Genomic DNA, 21163 nt, shown 5'->3' with positions numbered 1-21163 from the left:
CACATCTTGTATCATACACACATTCGTGTATGATATTATACTTCAATGACTATTTTATACATTTCTAAAAGACTATAAGCTACAGGTGTGTTTAGCATAACTAGGCTGGTGAATAATTTGACTTAAATTCTAATACAGAGCAATAAAGTACAGAAAAAATAGAAACCATGAGATAAGCAAAATGCAAAGAGTAAAATGGGTGATATGCCACTATGAAGTTTAGAAGTACATTTATATTGGAAATACCTGATTCTAGCTTCTGGCGATCTACAGCAGACTGACTACAAGAACATTTATGCAGCACATAGGGATAGTAAATATTCTTAAAAATTATGAAATCAAATATTTTCTCAGCTGAATTGGTTAAAACGGTAGAACTTGAGCAAATATATATTATTCTTAAAGAAATATTATTATAGACTTAAGAGTTTCCAACTAGGTCAAGATCCTGGAACAGACTAATGTTGTATATTCAGGAACACTGGGCTAGAGGTCTTGGGGTAGGGATGTGTTTTTAATTTTACTTGTATGGTATTTTTTCCCTATAGCAGTGAGAACCAGTGCTTGGTGCACTGCACCATATTAGTGCCAATTTCTGAGGTAGAAGGTCAGAGAGATTGTTTAGGTGGAATATGGTGGGAGTGGTGCATCTAGGCCTTGGAGGCAACTGAAAACAAAGTGCTTAAAGTTAAGGCATCTGCAGGCAAGAAGCCCACAGAGAACAGTACACTGAGAGTTGATGGGTGACAAAGTTTAGGATTACCAAAGGATTAAGTAGGATCAACATTAGGAGGTTTGCTAGAAAAGCATGGACCACCTCAGCCAAGCCTAGGAATAAAAGGAAGAGATAAAAGAATTCCAGCAGCAGATTTACTGAGGCAGGGTTAGAGTCAAAACGAATTACCATTCACGATCACCACTTGATGTGACAGCAGGCTTAAAAAATGATTCAGCCATGGTCTGTACATCATTTAAGAAGAATTAAAATTTTAAAAAATATCAAGAGGTGATTAGGTAGAAGCCAAATCTGAAGACCAATAATTGATAGAGATAGCAAAATATACATCAGAGATCCTAAACAGTTCTACTATTACAAAGGTTTGGTAAACAAGTATATCACTGACAGCTAATCAAAGCACAAAACTACAGTTAAAGTGATTTTTCAAAGTGAAAAGTAATGTTGCAAGAAGAACTACTTTCCAAGGAAAAGATATTAATGCTGCCAAAAATCTGGAAATTCTGTTCCCTGCAAGTATTAGATCACTTTTGGCTCCCCAATCTTCTTCCTTTGGCTTTTCATTCCTTTCCCTTTATGGTATTCAGCAGACATTGGTTTGAAATTGAACACTACCCCACTTTATGATTTGCCTTCCTGAATGATGTGGTTGGACCAAACTACTGTCAGTTGTGGTATTACCATAAGGGGGTTTCCATCTGGCTTCTAAATGCTAGCAGTGAGGAGACGGCAGCTCTGCCGAGTTGTCGAAATGCTCCTCAAGGGAGCCATTTGGGTTTTCTGGAGAACCATCTCCTGGACTTTGTGATTTTGGCCACATCACTGAAGAAAGGCAGTTGCCCAATTAAAAAAGCACTTAAATATTGAGTATGTACATTTCTACTTTCAGTTATACATGGAATCCGTTCAGATTGCATTTCCCATTTATATACTTCTTAAGCTTATTATAAACTATTTTACATAATAAGTATTATCTCAATCATGGCTGTATAACTATGACAACCACTAAATTATGGGGACCTGCAAAGAGAAAGCTAGTTTTGCATGCATACACGCATATATGCAGTCCTTTAACTTACCAATCAGAACACTTCCCAAAATGAAGTACTTCGACTGTGAAGTGTAGAAAATATGGAAATAATTTCTGCACAACTAGTTCCATGAACAGCAATGTGACAGAGCTCAGGATATCTAACTTATTAAAAAAAAATCAACTGAGGGGTAGATATCGGCCTGGACAGATTACTGCCTCGTCTCCTCTTTGCGATTATGCCACGTGAGCTTGAAATGGGACTTCGTGAAAAGAGTGTTAAGTCAAATCCTAACAGCAAATTGAAAGTCATCTAATAACATCTTGAACTTGGACATACTTGCTTTAAGAAAGATTAAATCCAACTTGCACATTTTGCACACATTGCAGCTTGCTAGGCAAACAGCAGTTAACAGTACTTTCAAGCTGACCCACAGGGAATTAGGCCAATGCTGTTAAACTGATGTTCTCACAGCAAAGAGAATATCTAGCAGAGACCAACCCTGAGAACGTAGCAGCCTGATTGTGCCCAGTGCCACAGATGCTCTGAAACTGTTGGACCCAACAACAGCATCAGGGCCCCAGATCAAGTGATCTGGGAAATTAGTATTGTTAGTTCAAAAGAGCCCCAAAGTGTGCCATGGACTAAGAACAATAGAGTCTTAAAGAATTAAAAATTATAGGTGATGATTTTCAAACTTCAAAGACTTCCTTAAACAAAACAAACAGGAAATGACACCAGTGTCATGAAAATCATGACAGGAAGTGCTCAATGAGTAAGCTCTCCTTTAAGAAATGCGTATAAACAATGCAAGTGGTGTACATAAGCATGTATTGTAATCTATTTCTGCTTAGAAAACCAGCACAGATATATTTTCTCCAATATATTGCAAGAATCTTTTACCTCCTTCTGTGAAAACAAATGTAGGCCCTTATTTAATACAGGACTTCCCTCAGTAACACATGGGAGTATAGATTCAGGGACCTTCTGATTCAGGGATGAGTGCTGCTTGCATTTTATGAGTGCTGAGCCAGCAATAAAACTGCAAATATGCGTGTATTTTGACAGAGCATAAAGGAAATGTTTGAAAAAGGCTGGCTTAAACATTTTATGTTATTGGTTTCAGGAAAAAAAGCAACCAGTAGAAATCCACAAAAACAAAATGAGAGAAAGAAAACCTTTCTCATTGTTGTGAAGCTCAATTATGAAAGGCATGGTTCCACACCAATTCCTGAATATTGCAGAAACACATCATGTTATACCATCAATCTATGTTTACATCACATAAGCTCACCGTACTAACAACAAACAAGACATCAGGAGTTAAGGTTTAGATGAAGAATGTCCTTCAATCTTATCCTTGTGTTTTATGCACAACACCATCTGCATGTTACTTGTTGAGGACCACTTCTTAAATAAATCCTGATGTTCTTCTGTAGTCTACCTGTTGCTTTGTATATAGCATTGTCCACTCCTGGTTTTTCCTTCATAATATCAGATCTGAGCTACCCTGTCCTGATGCCCATTGTATCTGAAGTCATTTACTATAGTCTACCTTCTCTAACCAGGGAAAAGAGGCCACTTTAAAGACCCATCTCTCAAGCTTACACTCCTCAGCTGGTGAACTCATTACTTCAAGTACTTCCTGCTTTACGAGTATTCCAGTAATAAGTTCAATATTAATAAAAAAAATTTTCTTCAAATGAATAATCCAAAAGAAAGACATAGCTTCCAATTGTCTGCATTATCATGTGTTGGACTGAGTGAAACTTTTTTATTAACATGTGGTTACAGCTTTAAGACTTACAGGTTTAATCTGCAGAGAGAAGAGGAATGAAATCCAGCAGCCAAGGAAAAGATGATGTTATTTTTACATTTGTTGGGCAGAAATTTGGAAAATAATCTTCCTACTTTAGCCAAGTTATAAGAACAGGCTATGGAGGTTCATAAAATGCAAAACACATGGATATTAAATCTTCTTACTGGTCTATAGGGAATTAAAAAAACAATTTATACAGCTTTGATGAAGTTAACTAATTGAAAATGCACAACAAAGTAAGTGACAGAGGGTTTAAATTAAAATCAAATGCAATGAACTTAGAGGAAGAAATGTCAGGGAAATGTCAAGGTTTACTGTGATCTACACAAAAGTGATTTGGCTGCTTTTGTACAAACCTAGGCTTATTTTAAAAGGAAAATGTGCAGTGATTTTGACAATGATGATTGATTTACAGAATAACATAGAGTCTATTTAAATCTTCAAGCGAGTCGCCATCCTTTGAACAGTTTAACTGGAGGCCAGGGCTGACTAAGTTTCTCTTGTTCCTGAAATGTCCAGAGGTCAAATTTAACACTTACCACATTGGATCATTGTAGTTCTGGATCATAGTAGGTGCTATTGTCTTTTACGGTCAATTGTACTGAAATTCATTTATGATCAAACATATTATTACAGATGTTTCTAGTAGTAACTTGAGATATTCCACCTACTTGTCTCAATGATCAATTCTTCATTCATTTGGTGGCTTATATAAAGCAGATGTAAGAGGGAGGAAACAGTGAACACTCAATTCTGGCTGTAGCATTTTCTAGATAAATAAAATAATTGTATTATGCCTTATAGAAGTTAAGTACTCAGACTGCTTTTAAGAAGTAATCTTAATCACTTAATACATTTTTAACTTAAAGAGCAAGTTCTTACATTATAGTTTCATAGTGCACTTAAATAAATATTAGCAAGAAGAGACTATGTTGTTGTACTTACTTACCACAAATGGATGTTGGTTTAGACAAGAAAATGCATTTTGGTCAATTGAATTCCCTTTACTAAATAACAGCAATAGATGTATCTGATTGCGATAGATAATCACTGTCCAGAGTCAAGGGGCCCTTAGTTTTTTGCCAAGCTCAGCTTTCTAAACACAGCCGCTGACACTGGTAAAGTTCAAACAGCTGTTTTTAAATGAGTTAAACTCCCAACCAATATTCTTTGCTTAGCTGGTGGTCATAAACGGGAGTCAGTCTTAATGTAAAGCCATAATTAGTTTGAAGTTAAAATACAGCTTTGCTAACAAACACACTGTCTATAGCAGATGGTTGGATCACAGCACCCTGAATGACTTCTCAAGAGTTGTAGTATAAAACAGTGGGTTATGTAATTTGGCCTTTTTCAAGCAAGCAACACTTGGCTAAATTGTTTAGTTCAAGAAAACTTGCAGACCAGATAGATAATATCACTCAGCATTCAATGGCTGGTCTATGGGTGGCATACCAGAGATACATCTCTACCAAAGGAGGTGTATGGCACTCCTTCTCTCCGCTAGCCTGCAGGCCACCACTGGGCAAGGGGTAGTACCTGCTTAGCCCCTGATCAGGGTCACGTGAAGCCATGGGAGCATCTGGTGCATATCACAAGACCTGGTTATGTTACTACTGACGCCAGGCAAACAATCTCTGAAGAGTATTGATCACGGCTGGGGTCACCCACCTTGTAAGGACACTGCCCAGAAAGTGGCATTGGAAACTTCTGTAGAAAAATTTGCCAAGACCAATCACAGACATGGATAGACCATGATCACACACGTCATATGACATGGTACGTAAGGATAATGAATGATATACTCATTAAGTCAGCTTCATGGCATTAAATGGTGGGGGGGGTGGGGTAGATGACATTTCTGTCTTCAGAAGCTTTTAGACCGTTTGTGTTAAAGAGGTTTCTGAAAAAGTATCACATTGTGTGTGAAGTCACCCAAGTGGCAAAAAGACAGTATAAATACCAAGAGCAGTTTAGGCTTTTTTTTAAGGACTAGCCCAAGAATGTCAAAAACCATAACAGAACAGGGGTAAGTTAGAATCTATTCCTCTGTCTTCGATTTCTGCAACGGATGACTGGTTCAGCTGCGGCTCGCAAGTACGTCTTTTTAGCTTATAACAATTGCTCATGTATTTTGGAAATCTCTTGGGTTTTAGAAATGGTTTGTAACTTGGAAATGTTTTAAGACAGAAATCCACTGTGTTTTAAATGTGCTTTATACTTAAACAAATATCACTGAAAATAAATGAATTATGTTTGCTAGCTGGAAGTATTTTATTCTTGGTAGGAAGAGATTCCCACCACTCAAGTAGTTGGCATAGACAGCTAATCTTGCCCTGAAGGATAAACAGGGAAGTGAACTGGCCTTTGAACATTGGGTGGATCCAGTATAAGCTCACCTTAGTGAGGGTACTTGTGGCTATTTATATTGGATAGGGCTTAAGGTCAGCAAATCCAATATCAACACACTACTTAACTTGTTTTTTAGTTTATATATCCATACATATACACACACACACACATTGTAGCTAGAGTTCAGGAGTCATCTTTTACAAGAAAAATAACAGAAACATCACTTTTCTCTAAAACCATAGAAACAGGATTTTTCTACTTCATGGCACATGCATTGTGACAATTCAACACTATGTTAGGTGCTCTGAAAATGTCTTCCCAAAAAGCCTCATTACATTTACAACATGGCTAATTATTTAAACTCCCTTATTAAGTTCCAGCTATTATGATCTTGGCTTCTAAAATGCAGAGTTTTTTATAATGTGCTCACATGCTCTCTCAAGGTCAGAAATATCAGCAAGATCCTTAAAGTTCAAATGTATTACCAAAATATGTATACCATTTACAACTTTGAGAATCATCTTCTTGCAGGCAGCCGCAAAACAAAGAAACACAATAGAATTCACTAAAAACACACACACACACACACACACACACACACACACTCACTCACTCACAAGGTCGCCACATATCCAATTTGCAAAAGAGGATAAATTGTGCACATAGTAAAACAAATGTAAACAAAAACATGGAACTTGAACTACAGAGTCCTCCGAAAGTGAGTCCACAGCCAAGAAGCCATTTTAGCACTGAGGCAAGTGAAGCCTATCCAGGAGCCCGAGATCTAAATGGCAACTGCTCCCAAACCTGGCTGCATGGGACCCAACACTTCTACACGCTCCACCTAATGGTAGTAGCAAAAGGAAAGGAAGACACCGGTCAAACGCAAGCAGACAGTACAAACCACCTTTTCGTTTTCTCTTTCTGGATGATCTTAATCTCACTCGATGCTTTAATCAGCAGGGAGCAATGGAGCCGACTATGGGTTCGTTTACCGCTATCACGCCTTGACGCAGCGTCCACCCCCAACAATGGCTACCCTGGCCACACATTCACTTTTGAGAGTCTACATCGAAAAGTGCAAGATTGTTTGGTAGGTTCAAAAGAACATCCTTTAAAGGGAAGTTACTAGATGAAGACAGCAGTGATCGCAGTTCAGAAGATGAATATCTACTAGAGTATCTAGTAGTTTTGTGAGGTGTCTTTAAAATGTTGTTGGTGCCATCTCACTTCCATCTCATCCAGAATTAGGGCAGTGCTGGTTTCAGAGGACTGAATTCTATTATTCCACCCTTGCACTGCACCACCAAATAGCCTTACAATACAAATATTTAGGTACTATAAATAAAAAATACTTGCATTGACACAAAATCTGAACTCTATTGATAAAAAACCCAACAATTGATAAAACAAGCACAAATGGACTTCTATAATTTAAAAGAATCTCAATGGCAAAAAGCATCACCACATGGCCCTCAATTATGTTTGGGTTGGTACGCATCATGAAAATTGCTCATTACCAGAATATTTTTACTAGGTCTAGTCTGTTAGGCAAATAATCTGAGTTTCATGTGACACATTGTTGATTGGTTAAATTTGTAACCTCTGATGTTCTGGAATTGATGAGAAGTACATTGTCGATCACTGCCAACAACATTAACACAGTGAGTGAGAAAGCCTAAGTTGATCTCTTAGTGCAAAAGAGTGGGATTATACCAACCACACTCCTGCTGCGGTGCACAGATCAATTTATATGTGGATACTCATGAGCATACGTGTGGATTAAAATTATTTCCACAGCAAACCTAACAAATGTTATTATACTTTTGATTAAAGAACATTCTGCTAAAGTAATAGCAGAAAATAGGAAACCTTTTCATATCCACTCTCTTGTCCAAGTGTGCTCCCCATTAACAGAACTATCAAAGATTTTGCCTGATGCTTCGCTCAATTGTGTAGCTCAGAAATGAGGTCAGAATCCTGCAGCATAGAAGCAGGCCCTTTGGCCTACTGTAGTCTTGCCAACCACGGGATATTCAATACATTCTCATTTGCCTACATTTGCTTTGTAGCCTTACTTGCTTGTCTAGGTGCTTTCTAAGTATTGGGAAATCACGTGGCTCCACCATCATCATGTTGAGTGTTGCAGATATCCCAAAAAAAATCACCCACAGTACTTGGGAGTCTCCTACATCTCAATTTGTACTAATACCTTCCTGTTTAAGGCATCCCTACCAAGGGAAATAAATTCTTACCATCTCCTGCATCTATGCCTCTCAGAATTTTATAGACTTTTTCCACCTTTGCTGCTCTAGAGAGAACAAACCAAGCAATACATGTTCTGTGTGCCAAAAATAATCATCTCTCACACGCACTAGCATTTAATAACCTTGGTTGATTGTTCTTGGGAGACAGTATTGTGGCATAGCTCCAGCAATCTATGCTTTATCCTGACCTCAGATACTGTCTGTGGAGTCTGCATATTCTTTCCTGTGCCCACAAATTTTCTTTGGATGCTCCAGTTCTCCTCTTGCATCTCAAAGATGTGTGGGTTGCTAGGTTAACATGTATGGATTCCACATGCATTTTGAATTATATCTTATTAACTTATTTGTGGTAATATTTTGTTTTATGTGCTGTGTATGATATATTTATTGTGGGTAAACCATGGTCCAGAGGAATGTTGTTTCAATTGGTTGTATACTTTGCAAACAGGACAATAAACTTGAACTTGAAGTTAATTGACCACTGCAAATTACCCCTAGTTTGTATGTAAGTGGCTGAAACTAGAAGGGAGTTGAGGGGATTATGGGGATAATCAAATCAGGTTAGTGCAGGCTTAGTGGGTGCTTAATGTTTAACACAGGCCTATTTCCATGCAGTATGACCTTATGTTTACAACAGTAAATGTAGATTGTTATAGTTTTCTGGAGTATAGTTATAGTGGAAATCTATATTTACTGCCTATTTTTTATGGTCTTGAAAGAGTAGTTCAAGTTGCATACAGTGGGCTTGAAGTCATATCCTGCCTTGATTGGCAGAAATGGCTGGTTGTACCTCCAGGACGGTATTACCAAAAGTTTATTTCTACACATATCTTCCAATGTTTGTGCTTTTCTACTACCAGCAGCATCCACAAATGACTCAGTTACTGAATTCCATTTCACAACATGCCAGGATGCAATATGGTTTTGCATCAATTCTTTTAGGGCTGTATGTATTTGACTATGGTACCAGATGAAGTTATTCCCTTCTTTACAAAGGCATTATGTTTTATGATCTAATTTTCTGAGGAACATTAGGTGGGATAGGTTGGGAAACGAAATAAGAGGGAGTTCAATGTGAAGTCAGTCAAAACTGGAAATGAAATCCACCCTCAGTGTAAAGAACTTGCACACAACAATGTGCTGGACATAACATGATCAATTCTCCTTCAGCTCAGCCAGACCTCCTGCAACCACAGAGGACACTCTCATTGCACCAGACCCAACATTATTTCCTAGGGAATCTTAGTGCCAGATAATATTAGACTTTGCACAAAACAATGTCATGTTTATTCCCATTTATAGAGCACGATTTAAAGATAGGATCTGACAACAAGTAATAAAGAGTCAACCTAACTTTACTGCAAAAGCAGGCGAGAAATCAAAGTAGCACTGGATACCAGTGTCGGCCCATCAGGTACATCAAAGAGAATTTTATTTGCTTGCAGCTAGAACAAAATAAATCAATAAAAATGCTGTAATGAGCCAGAATTTAGTTGTCCATGCAGGGAGATCAAGATTAAGTCACACTGGGAGAAGTGCAAAATGCTTGCCCCCATTTGTTATCAAGAACGACTGGATTTCAACACTATGTGAAGTAAAACCATATTTAGCTCACCACCATTAACATTTCTAAACTGAGTTTTAACACTAAATTTTTATCTCACTGTACTTTACAATTCCCACAACATTACATATTGCATTGTGGTGGAATATAGCTTCAAGCAACCTGGTCAATAACTGTGTCATTGTTTTTTTACCAATGTGACAAAATAGCCCAGTGCAACCAGACAAGTTTTACCCAATCTTTACACAGAGATTTCACTCTTGATACCATAAGCTATAATCATGAACCTATGACAAGAAATAGAAATACGGACCACCTTGTATTATTCAACATTCCAAAATTGAGCAGCTCCTGACATATACTTTCAAAAGGATCAATACAGACAGCTCCATCTGCATATCTTGAAAATTTTTCTTTAGCAAAACCACACTTTGTAATTTCTACCCCAACCCCCATATTAATCTCCTCCTCTCTGAAATGAATGGAACTTACTTGGAATTCATAAATCAGTCAATTTATGATAGTTATCACTTCCTTCATCAGATGAATTTCCTCTCATAAAATGAAGGATGAACAAGTGCAATTTATGTGACTGCTTCACAGGAAGAAGTTTCTAATCAGTTAATGTTGTGGGTGTTGTGGTATAGCAAATTGAGATATTCAGCAAATTGTTTTTCTCTTCATATCCTGTGTTAAATTGGCATTTATTAATTATCAAACAATATTCTGTCTGTGTTTTTATAAAGCTAATATGATGGAGGAGCAGTTTGCTTAATTAGCTGCAAAGTGAAATGTTTTTACGTTATACATCCATTGTAAAAGTTGTATTTGGTGAAGCTGACAAATACGGTGTAATTAATTGTATTATAATCACCACAATACATTATCATAAATGTATTAATTGATATAATGTATGTAACATTTCAAAATATTCTTGGATATACTAGTGTAAATTTTCACACAAAAATTGACAAAAACCTATGTAAAGAGGCAAGGGAGACAACAAAACTGATTTGCCTGAAGGTCACTTTTAAAGAAAGGAAGAGGTAGCAGAGCAGAGTTTAGAGAGGAAAGCACTAAACAGCACAATATATAGATAGCAAACATGAACAGTGCAATGATCAGATTGAGGCACGATATCTGACATTTCCTCTATTTCATAGCTAAATATTTTCTCAAATATTTCTTGTAATCGTTAAAATAAAAACATACTCTAAACATGATCTACAAATCTGAAAAATGTAACCTTTGAATGTCCAAACTACTAAAATTCTCCAAAAATCAGGTTAATAAAAGTGTTACAACTAGACTCATCTGTCTGCATTGAAACAAGTTACACCTGAGTTCAAATAATTTTAAATGGCAGCAACTAGCAATTTTAAAACAGGACTGAATAAAACCAGACTGGCAATTCACTCCAACATATTTGCATCAAACAGCATGCACCTTCCTCACAATGTTTCAGTAACCTGCTGTTGATATCAGTCACACATCAGAAGTCTTTCAAACAAGTTATATCATTGTTAAAGGGTGCAATGGATACAACAGCATTGTCCTTTTTTTTAAAAAAAACAAGAATAAGAAGAATTTTGCACAAACTTTGCTATGCTGTTGAACAAGAAAATTCAAACATAATCAAAGACGATAGCTGATGTCACAGTCTTGCTTAATCCCCAACCTCCATCTGATCTGACACATCATGCAAGATTCACCAAAATGCTAACCTATAGAGAGTGACTCGAGTAGACAGTATACTGAAAAGCTGTGGTAAATCCTTCTCTGGAAAAAAAAAAGAGGCATGCGTATATTTATGGAAAAGATTACATGTTCTTGAACAGTAAAATACTTCAAACTTTTACTCACTGTTCTGGTTCTTCACTTTTGTTTCAGTAACTGCTCGATCTGGCTGCACTTCCTGTGGCTGATGGTAATTAGTGTGGGGAGAGATCGAATTTTCCACCTGTTTAGCTGGGACTTCTTGATGCTTTGCTGTCTGAATCTCAACCTTTTTTGGGGATACCTCTGCTGGGGAAGATCCAAAGTTCTCTGGTCTTCTTGGAATGGAATCAGGAAGCTTGGAAGCTGCAGATTCCAATCTTCTTGAGGAGATGTCCTGAACTTTTGCTCCGGAAATTTCTGTTCTCCTGGGAACTGTTTCAGGAGGCTTGTGGCCTAGTAGTTCTGCCCTTTTAAGGCCAATCTTTGGGAGGCCATGACTTGCACCTTCTACTTGCTTTGAAGAAAGGTCAATAGAAATCTCTGCTCTCCGTGAGACTGGCTCTGGGTGCTTAGGCCCAGTAATTTCAATTCTCTTGATGGAAGACTTTGGTGATTTAGCATTAGGTGCTTCTGCCTGTCTCAAGGCTGAATCTGTATACTTTGCGCCCAAATCTTGATATTTGTGTCCAGGTGATGGGCTCGGTCTCAGAGGAGTTGGGATTCGTCTCGAGGGAGCGGAGGGATTTGGGGTCGACTGCTCCACTTCCTCTACCTCAAATGACCTTTTCAAAGCTAAGAGCAAGAAAGAAAAGAAGAATGGCACATTAATTGAACTAATATAATTTTTCTAATGCCCTTGCAATTTTTTTTAGAAATGAAAACAATCTTTCTTTATGAACACTACTCCAGATTTGCTGGGCTCTTGCGCTAACTTGGTTGCAGTTTGGAAAGATAAAGATTGCTGGAGAAGAGGGAATGTGCAGGATTTTGTCACGGTTAAGCAAAAGTCACTGCAGATAGCTTTGATTCTAACATGTGTTTCTTTAACACAAATTGGATATTACACAATTGATAAATTAAGAAACACTACTTGGATTACATGATCATTACATGATTACCCACTTAAGTGAACTTTTGGACATAGACAAGCCGGGGGAAAAAAAATCTACTTGGGGGATAAAAAGTCATGGGGAAAATATTAACTGTTTCCATATAGCCTCCCCGCATTAAAAAGACAAGATTATTTCTGGTGTACTGCTAGTTTCACCATGGACACTGTTGAAAATTGACAAGCAATCACTCCTATAGATATTTGTGCCTGGATACCTTACTGAATAACGCAATATACAGCCTTTAGCACTTTTACCTTGCAGTAACAAAGCAAACTTAAAGCTATTAAAACACTTTTTGTTTTGAAAATCATGCAGGAAAAGTAAATTTGTTCTTTTGCAGTCTGAATTGCTCCAGCCTGTAAACACTTTTTCCTATTGACACAAAAGCCTTATGTATGATTTTCTATAAAGTCAATGTTTTTTACAAAAGCAACTGTCATGTTGTGGCAGAATTACCTATAGATTCTTGCTCAGGGCTCAGATTCACAAGGAATTAGATTGACAGATTAAGTCGATTTCATGCAACATTTATCTAGACCATGGAGAAAGAATTCACCAAATAACCTGTCTTGGGTTTCAGGGTGAAGCTGCAATTCATTAACAGCACGTACCAACAAACAGACAAAATGACTGAGAGTCCTCCTTTTCAGGTTAGTATCTGTTTTCAAAGTAACTGCTTTCTTGAAACTGTAACTCTGTCCCATAAATGAATTATCTGCTATTTTAATAAAAATACCGGTCAGCAAGATTTATCAATTACTTAACCTGATATCGCAAATGCACATCTGAAGCAAACAGCAGTCTGGCAATGCTTACAATCCTACTGCATGTGACTTTTAAAGAAGCACTTTAGCAGACAGTACTGTGTCCTTGTACTTCACATTTGCATTGAGTTGTCATTATCACTGAGAACCAGAGTTAATTTAGTTATGCCCCAACTTCAATAAAAACTGTATGGTATTTTATTTTGGCATGAGGTTGATTTTGCTCTCCCACCCATTTCCCCCACAATCTCTCAGATTTCTGGACTCTGAAAATCTTCCTGAGTGTGTACAGTTAATCAATTGCTCTGTAGTCTCCAGCGGTGCACACAGGAGATGCACAAGTTACTGCTAGAGGATCTGTGGGAGGAAGTATGTAATGATAAATATGTCAGAGAAAGGTACTTAACTCGCAAGGCATAATTTCATAGAATAACCTTCATTAACGACCCTCACTACCTAGGACATGGGTAGGCAGAGGAATGGGATTGAAAGGGATAATAAATCAGCCATGATGGAATGGCAGAGAAGACTTGATGGGCCAAATGGCCTAATTCTAAGCCAATGTTTTGTGATCTATGGTCTCTTCTCATCATTACTGTATCATATAGCCTACATTATAATAAGGGACTACTTTATGCATAGTAACACGTCATTGCGTGCACTATTAGGCGCGTATTGATCTGTAGGTGTGTGCCAAGTTCGGATTCTGCCAGTAAAGAATCATGAACCTTAGTTCCCGTCTCCAGCATTTTTATTAGTACCATTGTTGTGTAACCAGGCCACATACACAACAAATTGGCGACGAGGTTAATGAACCTACATCGTATCGGAACGACGTGTTTTAATTGATAACGGCACTCGGAAGAAGAGCGCAAGGAACGAGGCAAGGAACGGGTGAAGGAGGCAGAGCGAGGTCACGTGTCCGAAAGAAAGCGGGAGCACAGCCAGGGTCAGGAATGTCGGGAGACCAAGAGACACAGTCGGAGTTGGAACCGCAGCACATCCAGCCGACACCACAGCCGGCGCTGACCCCCAGGGGCTGAGGGTCTGCCTGCCCCAGAAGGGAGATGAAAAGGAGCGACATACACACATCTACACGGAGTGCGCTCGTGGCACTAGCAAAAAGGACACGCTAGTCAAAAAGGAAAATAAGGGGAGAATGGGGCTTAATTAACATAACAAAGATGGCGATGATTGGAACCATTACAGCATTTGATAGTGGCATTGAAAACTGGGCAATTTACAATGAAAGAGTGGAGTTATACCATGAGGCTAACGGTGTTAAGGATGAAAAGAAAGCTAGCGCCTTACTCAGTTTTATGGGAGCAAAAACATACAGCCTGCTACGGAGCTTGTTAACCCCTGAAAAGCCAGCTGACAAAACGTTCAAGCAAATAGTAGACACTCTCCAACAGCATTTAAACCCCAAAACACAGAGAGCAAAAACAAAAGCATTCTGAATAATGTGCTGAATTGCACAAATTATCCGAACATTGTCAATTTGGAGCTGGTCTATCGGATGCATTGAGGGAGAGGTTAGTGTGTGGTATGCACTGTGAAACCACACAGAAGAAGCTTCTGTGTGAAAGAGACCTTACATTTGAGAAAGCACTAAACATTGCAATATCAACGGACACAGTGGCACGAGGTGCTTCTGAGATACAACAAAAATCTCTGGAATATGCCACAAATAAAATGTCACTGAACAGGAATGAAGGAAAGAAATGTTACCGTTGTGGGAACATGTCACATGACCCTGATGACTGTTGGTTTAAAGACAAAGAACACAGAAACTGTGGCAAACAGGACCACATTGACAGTGTATTCAAAGATAGTCAACAGCAGAAAAAGGGCAAAATACAGAGAAACAAGAAACCCCAGAAAGGAAAATACAACAAGGTACACAAAATGAAAGAAGGCAGTTCTGATGAAAATGACTCCGACGAAAATGAATTGTCTTGTTGGCAACTTCACAACGTGAAAGAGACAGATGATCGAAGAGTAATAAGGATCACTCCACAAGTGGCAGGCGTGAGACTGAAAATAGAGTTGGACACAGGCTCAGCTTTAACAGTGATCTCTGTACATGACTACAAACGACGGTTTTCTCACATACCTTTGAAATGAACTAAACTACTGCTAAAGACTTACACAGGACAGAAAGTGCGTCCCAAAGGCAAAATTAAGGTGACAGTGACCTACGGAAACAAAACACAGCAGCTGAACCTCTATGTACTGAAAAATGGAGGACCACCATTGCTGGGACGTGAATGGCTCAGGAAATTCCAGTTGGATTGGCACACCATCAAGGCAGCAGATGTGTCAACAAAGGAGGGCAGCTCAGCGGGGAAGATGTCCACAGCTCTCCTCTCACCCGTTGTCGACTATTACAACAACGAGGAGGAGCTCGACAATGAGGACGAACGCAGTATCCGTGGCTGCGACTCAGATGAAGATACAGAGGATACAAGTGAGACAGATATTGCCAATAATCAGGATAATGAAGACTAGCTGGAAGTAAAAGAGCAGATGTACCAGGAGAAATTGACATCTCTCAAAAGACAGCTACAGCAGTTACACATTGCAGGAGTATCAAAAAAGAATGAAGAAACTAGATCATCAATATAAGGAAAGAACACGAAATGCAGAGCTTCTCCCGCAACTGGAGACAGAATAAGTGGAAAGGAATTATATTAAAGAGAAGAAAGCAGCAGTGAAGGAATTTGAAGATAAAAAGATTGAATTAGAAAAAAAGAAAAAGATGATTGAGAATGAGTGGCTAACAATGGAATTCACAGGAGATTCTATAGAGGTAAAGCCAATAATGACTAGGAAACTAAGGAGGAGACCTAATGACCCTGTTCCAATTACAGACGAAAGACGAAAACCTGCACCTGCGCAGTTAAATTACTTGTTAATAGATAAACAGATAACAGAAGATCTGTGAACTCTCAATAAGCTTAAATCTCCGAAAAGACCATCATCTCCGTCTTCTCCTGAGTATCTTCCCAGCACTCCTGCTGAATCACCAGCACAAAGATATGAAGCACGAATAGAAGATGGAAAGTTATATATACGATAAGAGATGGTATCATCAAGGTCAGGCTATCTATTTGGAATCTAAGGAGAATACAAAGATTGGCTGTGTAATTAGCTCAGTTGGAACAGATGAGATATGGGTAAGGAAGACAAGTGATAGCACAAAGATGCATATATATATTTATGACAGCTGCACAGAGCAATGTTCATTATATGGAGGCGATCTGCTGCCTAGAACTCTTAGCAAGTTGGAGGCACACATCTTCTTAACTCCCTATGCTCAGAGGTCAATTTTTCATGACTTTTATTTGGAAATATGTATTAAAACAAACAAGTTTATTGACAGACGTTACCCAGGGAGGCAGAGAAGACCCCCCTCCCACCAGAGACTTGAGTTATAAGTGGGTCTTAGACCAAAAGTTAAAAAAAAGGCTTGTTATAATTTGATATTTTTCCATTACTTTGTTATAATTTGATATTATTAAGTTGCTAAGTAAACAAATGGTAGGCATTTGCATATTAAGGTTAAACATATTTGTTTAGCAGAATGCCCCAGTAAAAAAAAGTCGATACACTATTAAAAGGGGAGGAGTGTACCATATAGCCTACATTATAACAAAGAACTAATTTATGTTTTAGTAACACGTCGATGCATGCGCTATTAGGTGCTTATTGATCTGTACATCTGTGCCGAGTTCGGATTCTGCCAGTAAAGAACCATGAAACTTAGCTCTCCTCTCCAGCGTTTTTATTAATAGCATTGTTGTGTAACTAGGCCACATACACAACAATTACCATCAGGGTGGTGGTACAGGAGTCTAAGGCCCTCACGTAACAATTTAGGGAATAGCTTCTTCCCCTCCGTATTAAATTTCTGAAAAGTTCAGGAACCGATGAGCATCACCTTGCTATACTCCTTTTTTGCACTATTTATTAAATTTTATTGTAATCCTGTAATTATTATTTGTCTTTCACAGTCCTACTGTCACAAACACAACACAGTTCACAATGTACATCAATGATAATAAACCTGACTCTGATTCAATTGAGGCAATGGTCAGGAAAATAGTAATTGGCACTTAAGGAGTTAAAATTAAATACCTTGCATGAAGGGCAACAGAGTAATTTTTGTATTGCATTTTCTCGTGGAGAGTGGTAGGAGGTAAGTAAAAGGTTTTGGAAGCTCTGCCCTTGAAGTTTAGGAACATAAATGCAGTAACAGTAATAATAACTCTTTATGTGGCAAAAATACAAGATTAAGCAAGTGAACCAGCAGCAGCTCCTTGGAAGTAAATGAGTCTCAGAGGGAAACACTCAAAAGGGTTCAAGGTGAACATGTGCCCAGAAAGTACATGGGTGGAGCACCAAATTTACCCCCTGGAAAACAAGGCTCATAGAGTGTAATACAAGGCTAAAATAAGTATACCTGAGCAGAAAGTCATAGAGAGTATGGAAAGGGAAGGAGTAAAAATAAAAGGGAAGTGAGAAAAGCAAAGAAAAGATTATGGAAATACTGGGAAGAAAAATAAGATATCATTAGGTTTTCTTCTATAAGATCATGAAGACCAAGATGGCAACTCAGACATGAAGAGCAGAGCCTGTCAGGGTGCAAAGAGGCAGCTCATGTGTGGAAGTAATTTAGGATCCTCAATGAATATATTGTAGTCACAAAAGAGGATTCGATGCTCAGCTGTGAATTATCGACTGGGGTGGTATTTCCCTTTATACTTTGTTTAAAGGGCTTTTGCATCTTTGAAAGCGGACACACTGCCAAGTCTGGTTGAAACATATTGTAGGCTGTTATGAGAAGGTAGCACCCTTTTTTTTAAAGGTTCCTGATCACTGGACTGGCACAAGAGAATTGGGGGACAATGACTATATTATCTTTTGTTTATCAGAAAGGTATAAACTGATTAACTGCAGGCCAGTTAGTTTACAACTTCGGGAATAAAGAAGTTATTTGAATCAACTCTGAAGGATGGAATAAAGGTCATTTATTGAAGTGAAGTTTGTTCCGTCCCTTAGAGAAGTTTCTCAAATTAATCTAGAAGAAATATCATAAATTTTTTAAGGCAAAGTCTTGTCTGACTGACTGAACTAAATTTAAGGATAAACGAGAATGGTGTACTTGATATAGTTTGTGTGGATTTCAGCAAACGTTCATCAAAATCACATGTTGAAAGCTGGTCAAAACAAAGCAATGAAAACAAAAATCCCATCGGATCCAAGGGAGTGGCAAAGTGGAGGGGAATTAGCCATGTGGCAGGAACCCAAGGCTAATGGTTAAAGAGCATTTTTGTGACAGGAAAGCAGTTGCTAATAAGATTCCACAGGGCTCATTACTTGGCTCCTTGCTTTTTGTAGTACATTTTAACAGCAGACTGTAATGAACAAGTGTGTTATGTACAAATTGCACTGTGGGTTGACAGTAAGGAATAAAGCTAAAAATTGCAGGAAAATGTAGGGGGTCTGGTCAGTTGGGCAGAAGAGGCTATGAGAGGCAGTTCATTTGGGAAGATGCAACAAAGCAAAAGAATACACAATAAACGGTAGGGCATCAACTGGTGCAAAAACCGGAAAGTACGTCGAGAGACCTTAACAAAAAAACAGCACAAGTCATTAAGGGTGTTTAATGAGTCAACCTATAAGATTCTATAATGAGTCAACCTACAGCCGGGGGAGTGATCTTGTAGTCTTTGACTTGTGAATCTTGTACAACTTATTTTTAAGGTAACATTTTTATTCTTTCTTACTTCTCTTCTAATACTGTATTTGTAAATCTGTGCACTTGTAATGCTACAGAGGCACTGTAATTTCCCTCAGGATCAATCAAATATCTATCCATCCATCTATCTAAAAGAGGACATGGGCTGATATCCTATATTAGTCAAAGCAACGAATACAAGAGCTGCAGTAATGTTAGAACTCAATCCACAATGATTTGGGCAACACCTTGAATACAGCACATACTCTGATCACCATGTTACAAGAAAAGTATCACTGCACTGGACAACTATGTTGTCTGAACTGTAAAACTGCACCTTTCAAAAGAAATGAGATAAATTTGTATTGTTTCTTAAGAAAACAGCAGGTGGAAGATAAACTACATAAAATTATGAGAGGCCTGAACAAGAAGGATTTTCATTCTTTGTGGGATTTAAATTAATTGATTACAGGCATGATAATGAGACCAAATGAGAGAGCAGAAAAAAAAACACACAGAAATGGTGGCAGAGATAGAAATGCTTGGTCACATAAGAAATATTGGAACACAACCTTGGAAGTTCATTAGGCCATGACCAGCTGGGCTACGAGCCAAATGCTGGAAGACAGAATCAAGCTAGGTAGCTAATTTCCAATACTGAGGTGTTGGACTTCCTAACTAATAGATCTCAGATAGTCAAGATGCACAACAGCTCTTCCCTCCCCGTTCATCCTCAACACAGCTGACTCCCGGGACTGTGTGCTGAGCCCATTGCAGTACACTCTGCTCACACATGACTGGCTCGGCCAAACACATGAGTAATCGCATTGTCAAGTTTACTGATGACAGAACTGTGGTGGGACTCATCACCAATAGCGATGAGATGGCCTACAGAGAAAAGGTGCCTGGCAAATAACCTCTTCCTCAATGTCAACAAGACAAAGGAATTGGTTATTAACTTCAGGAGAACTCGCACCACTCACACCTCTCTTTACATCGGTGGCACAGCAGCGGAAATTGTTAACAGTTTTAAACTTCTGGGAGCGCACATCTCACACAACCTCTCATGGACCTAGAACACATTCTACACAGTCAGGAAAGCTCACAGACGCCTCCACTTTGAGGTGGCTGAAGAGAGCTGGACTATGCACATCAATGCTAACGTCATTCTACAGATGTGCAGTACAGAGCACCCTAACATGCTGCATCGCTGGATTGCACAGAAACTACGCTGCAGTGGACAGGAAGGCTCTGCAATGGGTACTTAAAACCGCCCAACACAACACCAGCACCTGCCTACCCACCATCAAGGGCATTCAGTAAATACAGAGCAGTGCCGATAAAGGGCCAGGAACATCAAGAAGGATCCCACTCACCATGCTCATGGACTGTTTGTCCAGCTCCAATCGGGGAGAAGGCTATGAAGCATCCATACCAGGACCACCAAACTGTTACTTTTCAAAGCAGTAAGGCTGATAAACACCTCTACTCCTTCTGTACACCCCCACCACCACTATACTATCATTTCCTCTCAGTCACCTTGTATACAGACACTTCTGTGCCTAGCATCATATTATGGACATATATATAGAAGCTATCTTATGTATTTATATTATGTTTTCTTATTATTATGTTTTTGTGCGGCTTCGGATCTGGAGTAACAATTCTTTCATTCTCCTTTACACTTGTGGACTGGAAACGACATTAGACAATCTAGAATCAGAGATAAGTGGCCTCCTATGTCATAATATTTCTATGAATCAATGGACTGGATGATACTGAGCGCAACTGCAACCGAATCACATCAATCCTTGCCCACGTACAGTAGATAAAAACAATTCCATATCCAAGGCCAACCTGGAGCCCAGAAACAGGACCCTGAGCAGTATTAGGTGACCTAGAACAAAGGGTGGAGCTTAGACAAGCCCACTCACAGACGTCTCTTAGAGATGACTAGTGGTAAAGCTACGCTCACTGGGCTTTGCTATGCACTACAGCTAACAACGTTTCAGAATCTTTGAGATATACTTGTCTAAAATCTTGGGACAAATGGAACAGA

At 38.7% G+C, this 21163-nt stretch overlaps 1 protein-coding gene across 4 annotated transcripts in view; it reads right to left on the bottom strand.

Moving 5' to 3' along the window:
• LOC134360240 (septin-9-like) overlaps positions 1 to 21163 on the bottom strand; it is a 341520-nt gene that overhangs the window by 128265 nt on the left and 192092 nt on the right. For 3 of the 4 annotated variants that reach the window (XM_063074342.1, XM_063074344.1, XM_063074343.1), the window contains one exon: positions 11630 to 12277. The exons of the other annotated variant lie outside the window; for it this stretch is intronic. In XM_063074342.1, coding sequence (XP_062930412.1) covers positions 11630 to 12277 — 648 coding nt within the window. The remainder of the gene's footprint in view (positions 1 to 11629; positions 12278 to 21163) is intronic. 4 annotated transcript variants of the gene reach the window in all.

This window comes from Mobula hypostoma, chromosome 22 (assembly GCF_963921235.1).
Source record: "Mobula hypostoma chromosome 22, sMobHyp1.1, whole genome shotgun sequence".
Taxonomy (NCBI): domain Eukaryota; kingdom Metazoa; phylum Chordata; class Chondrichthyes; order Myliobatiformes; family Myliobatidae; genus Mobula; species Mobula hypostoma.
Note: the sequence above shows the minus strand (reverse complement) of the source record. Positions and strands in the feature narration are given on the sequence as shown.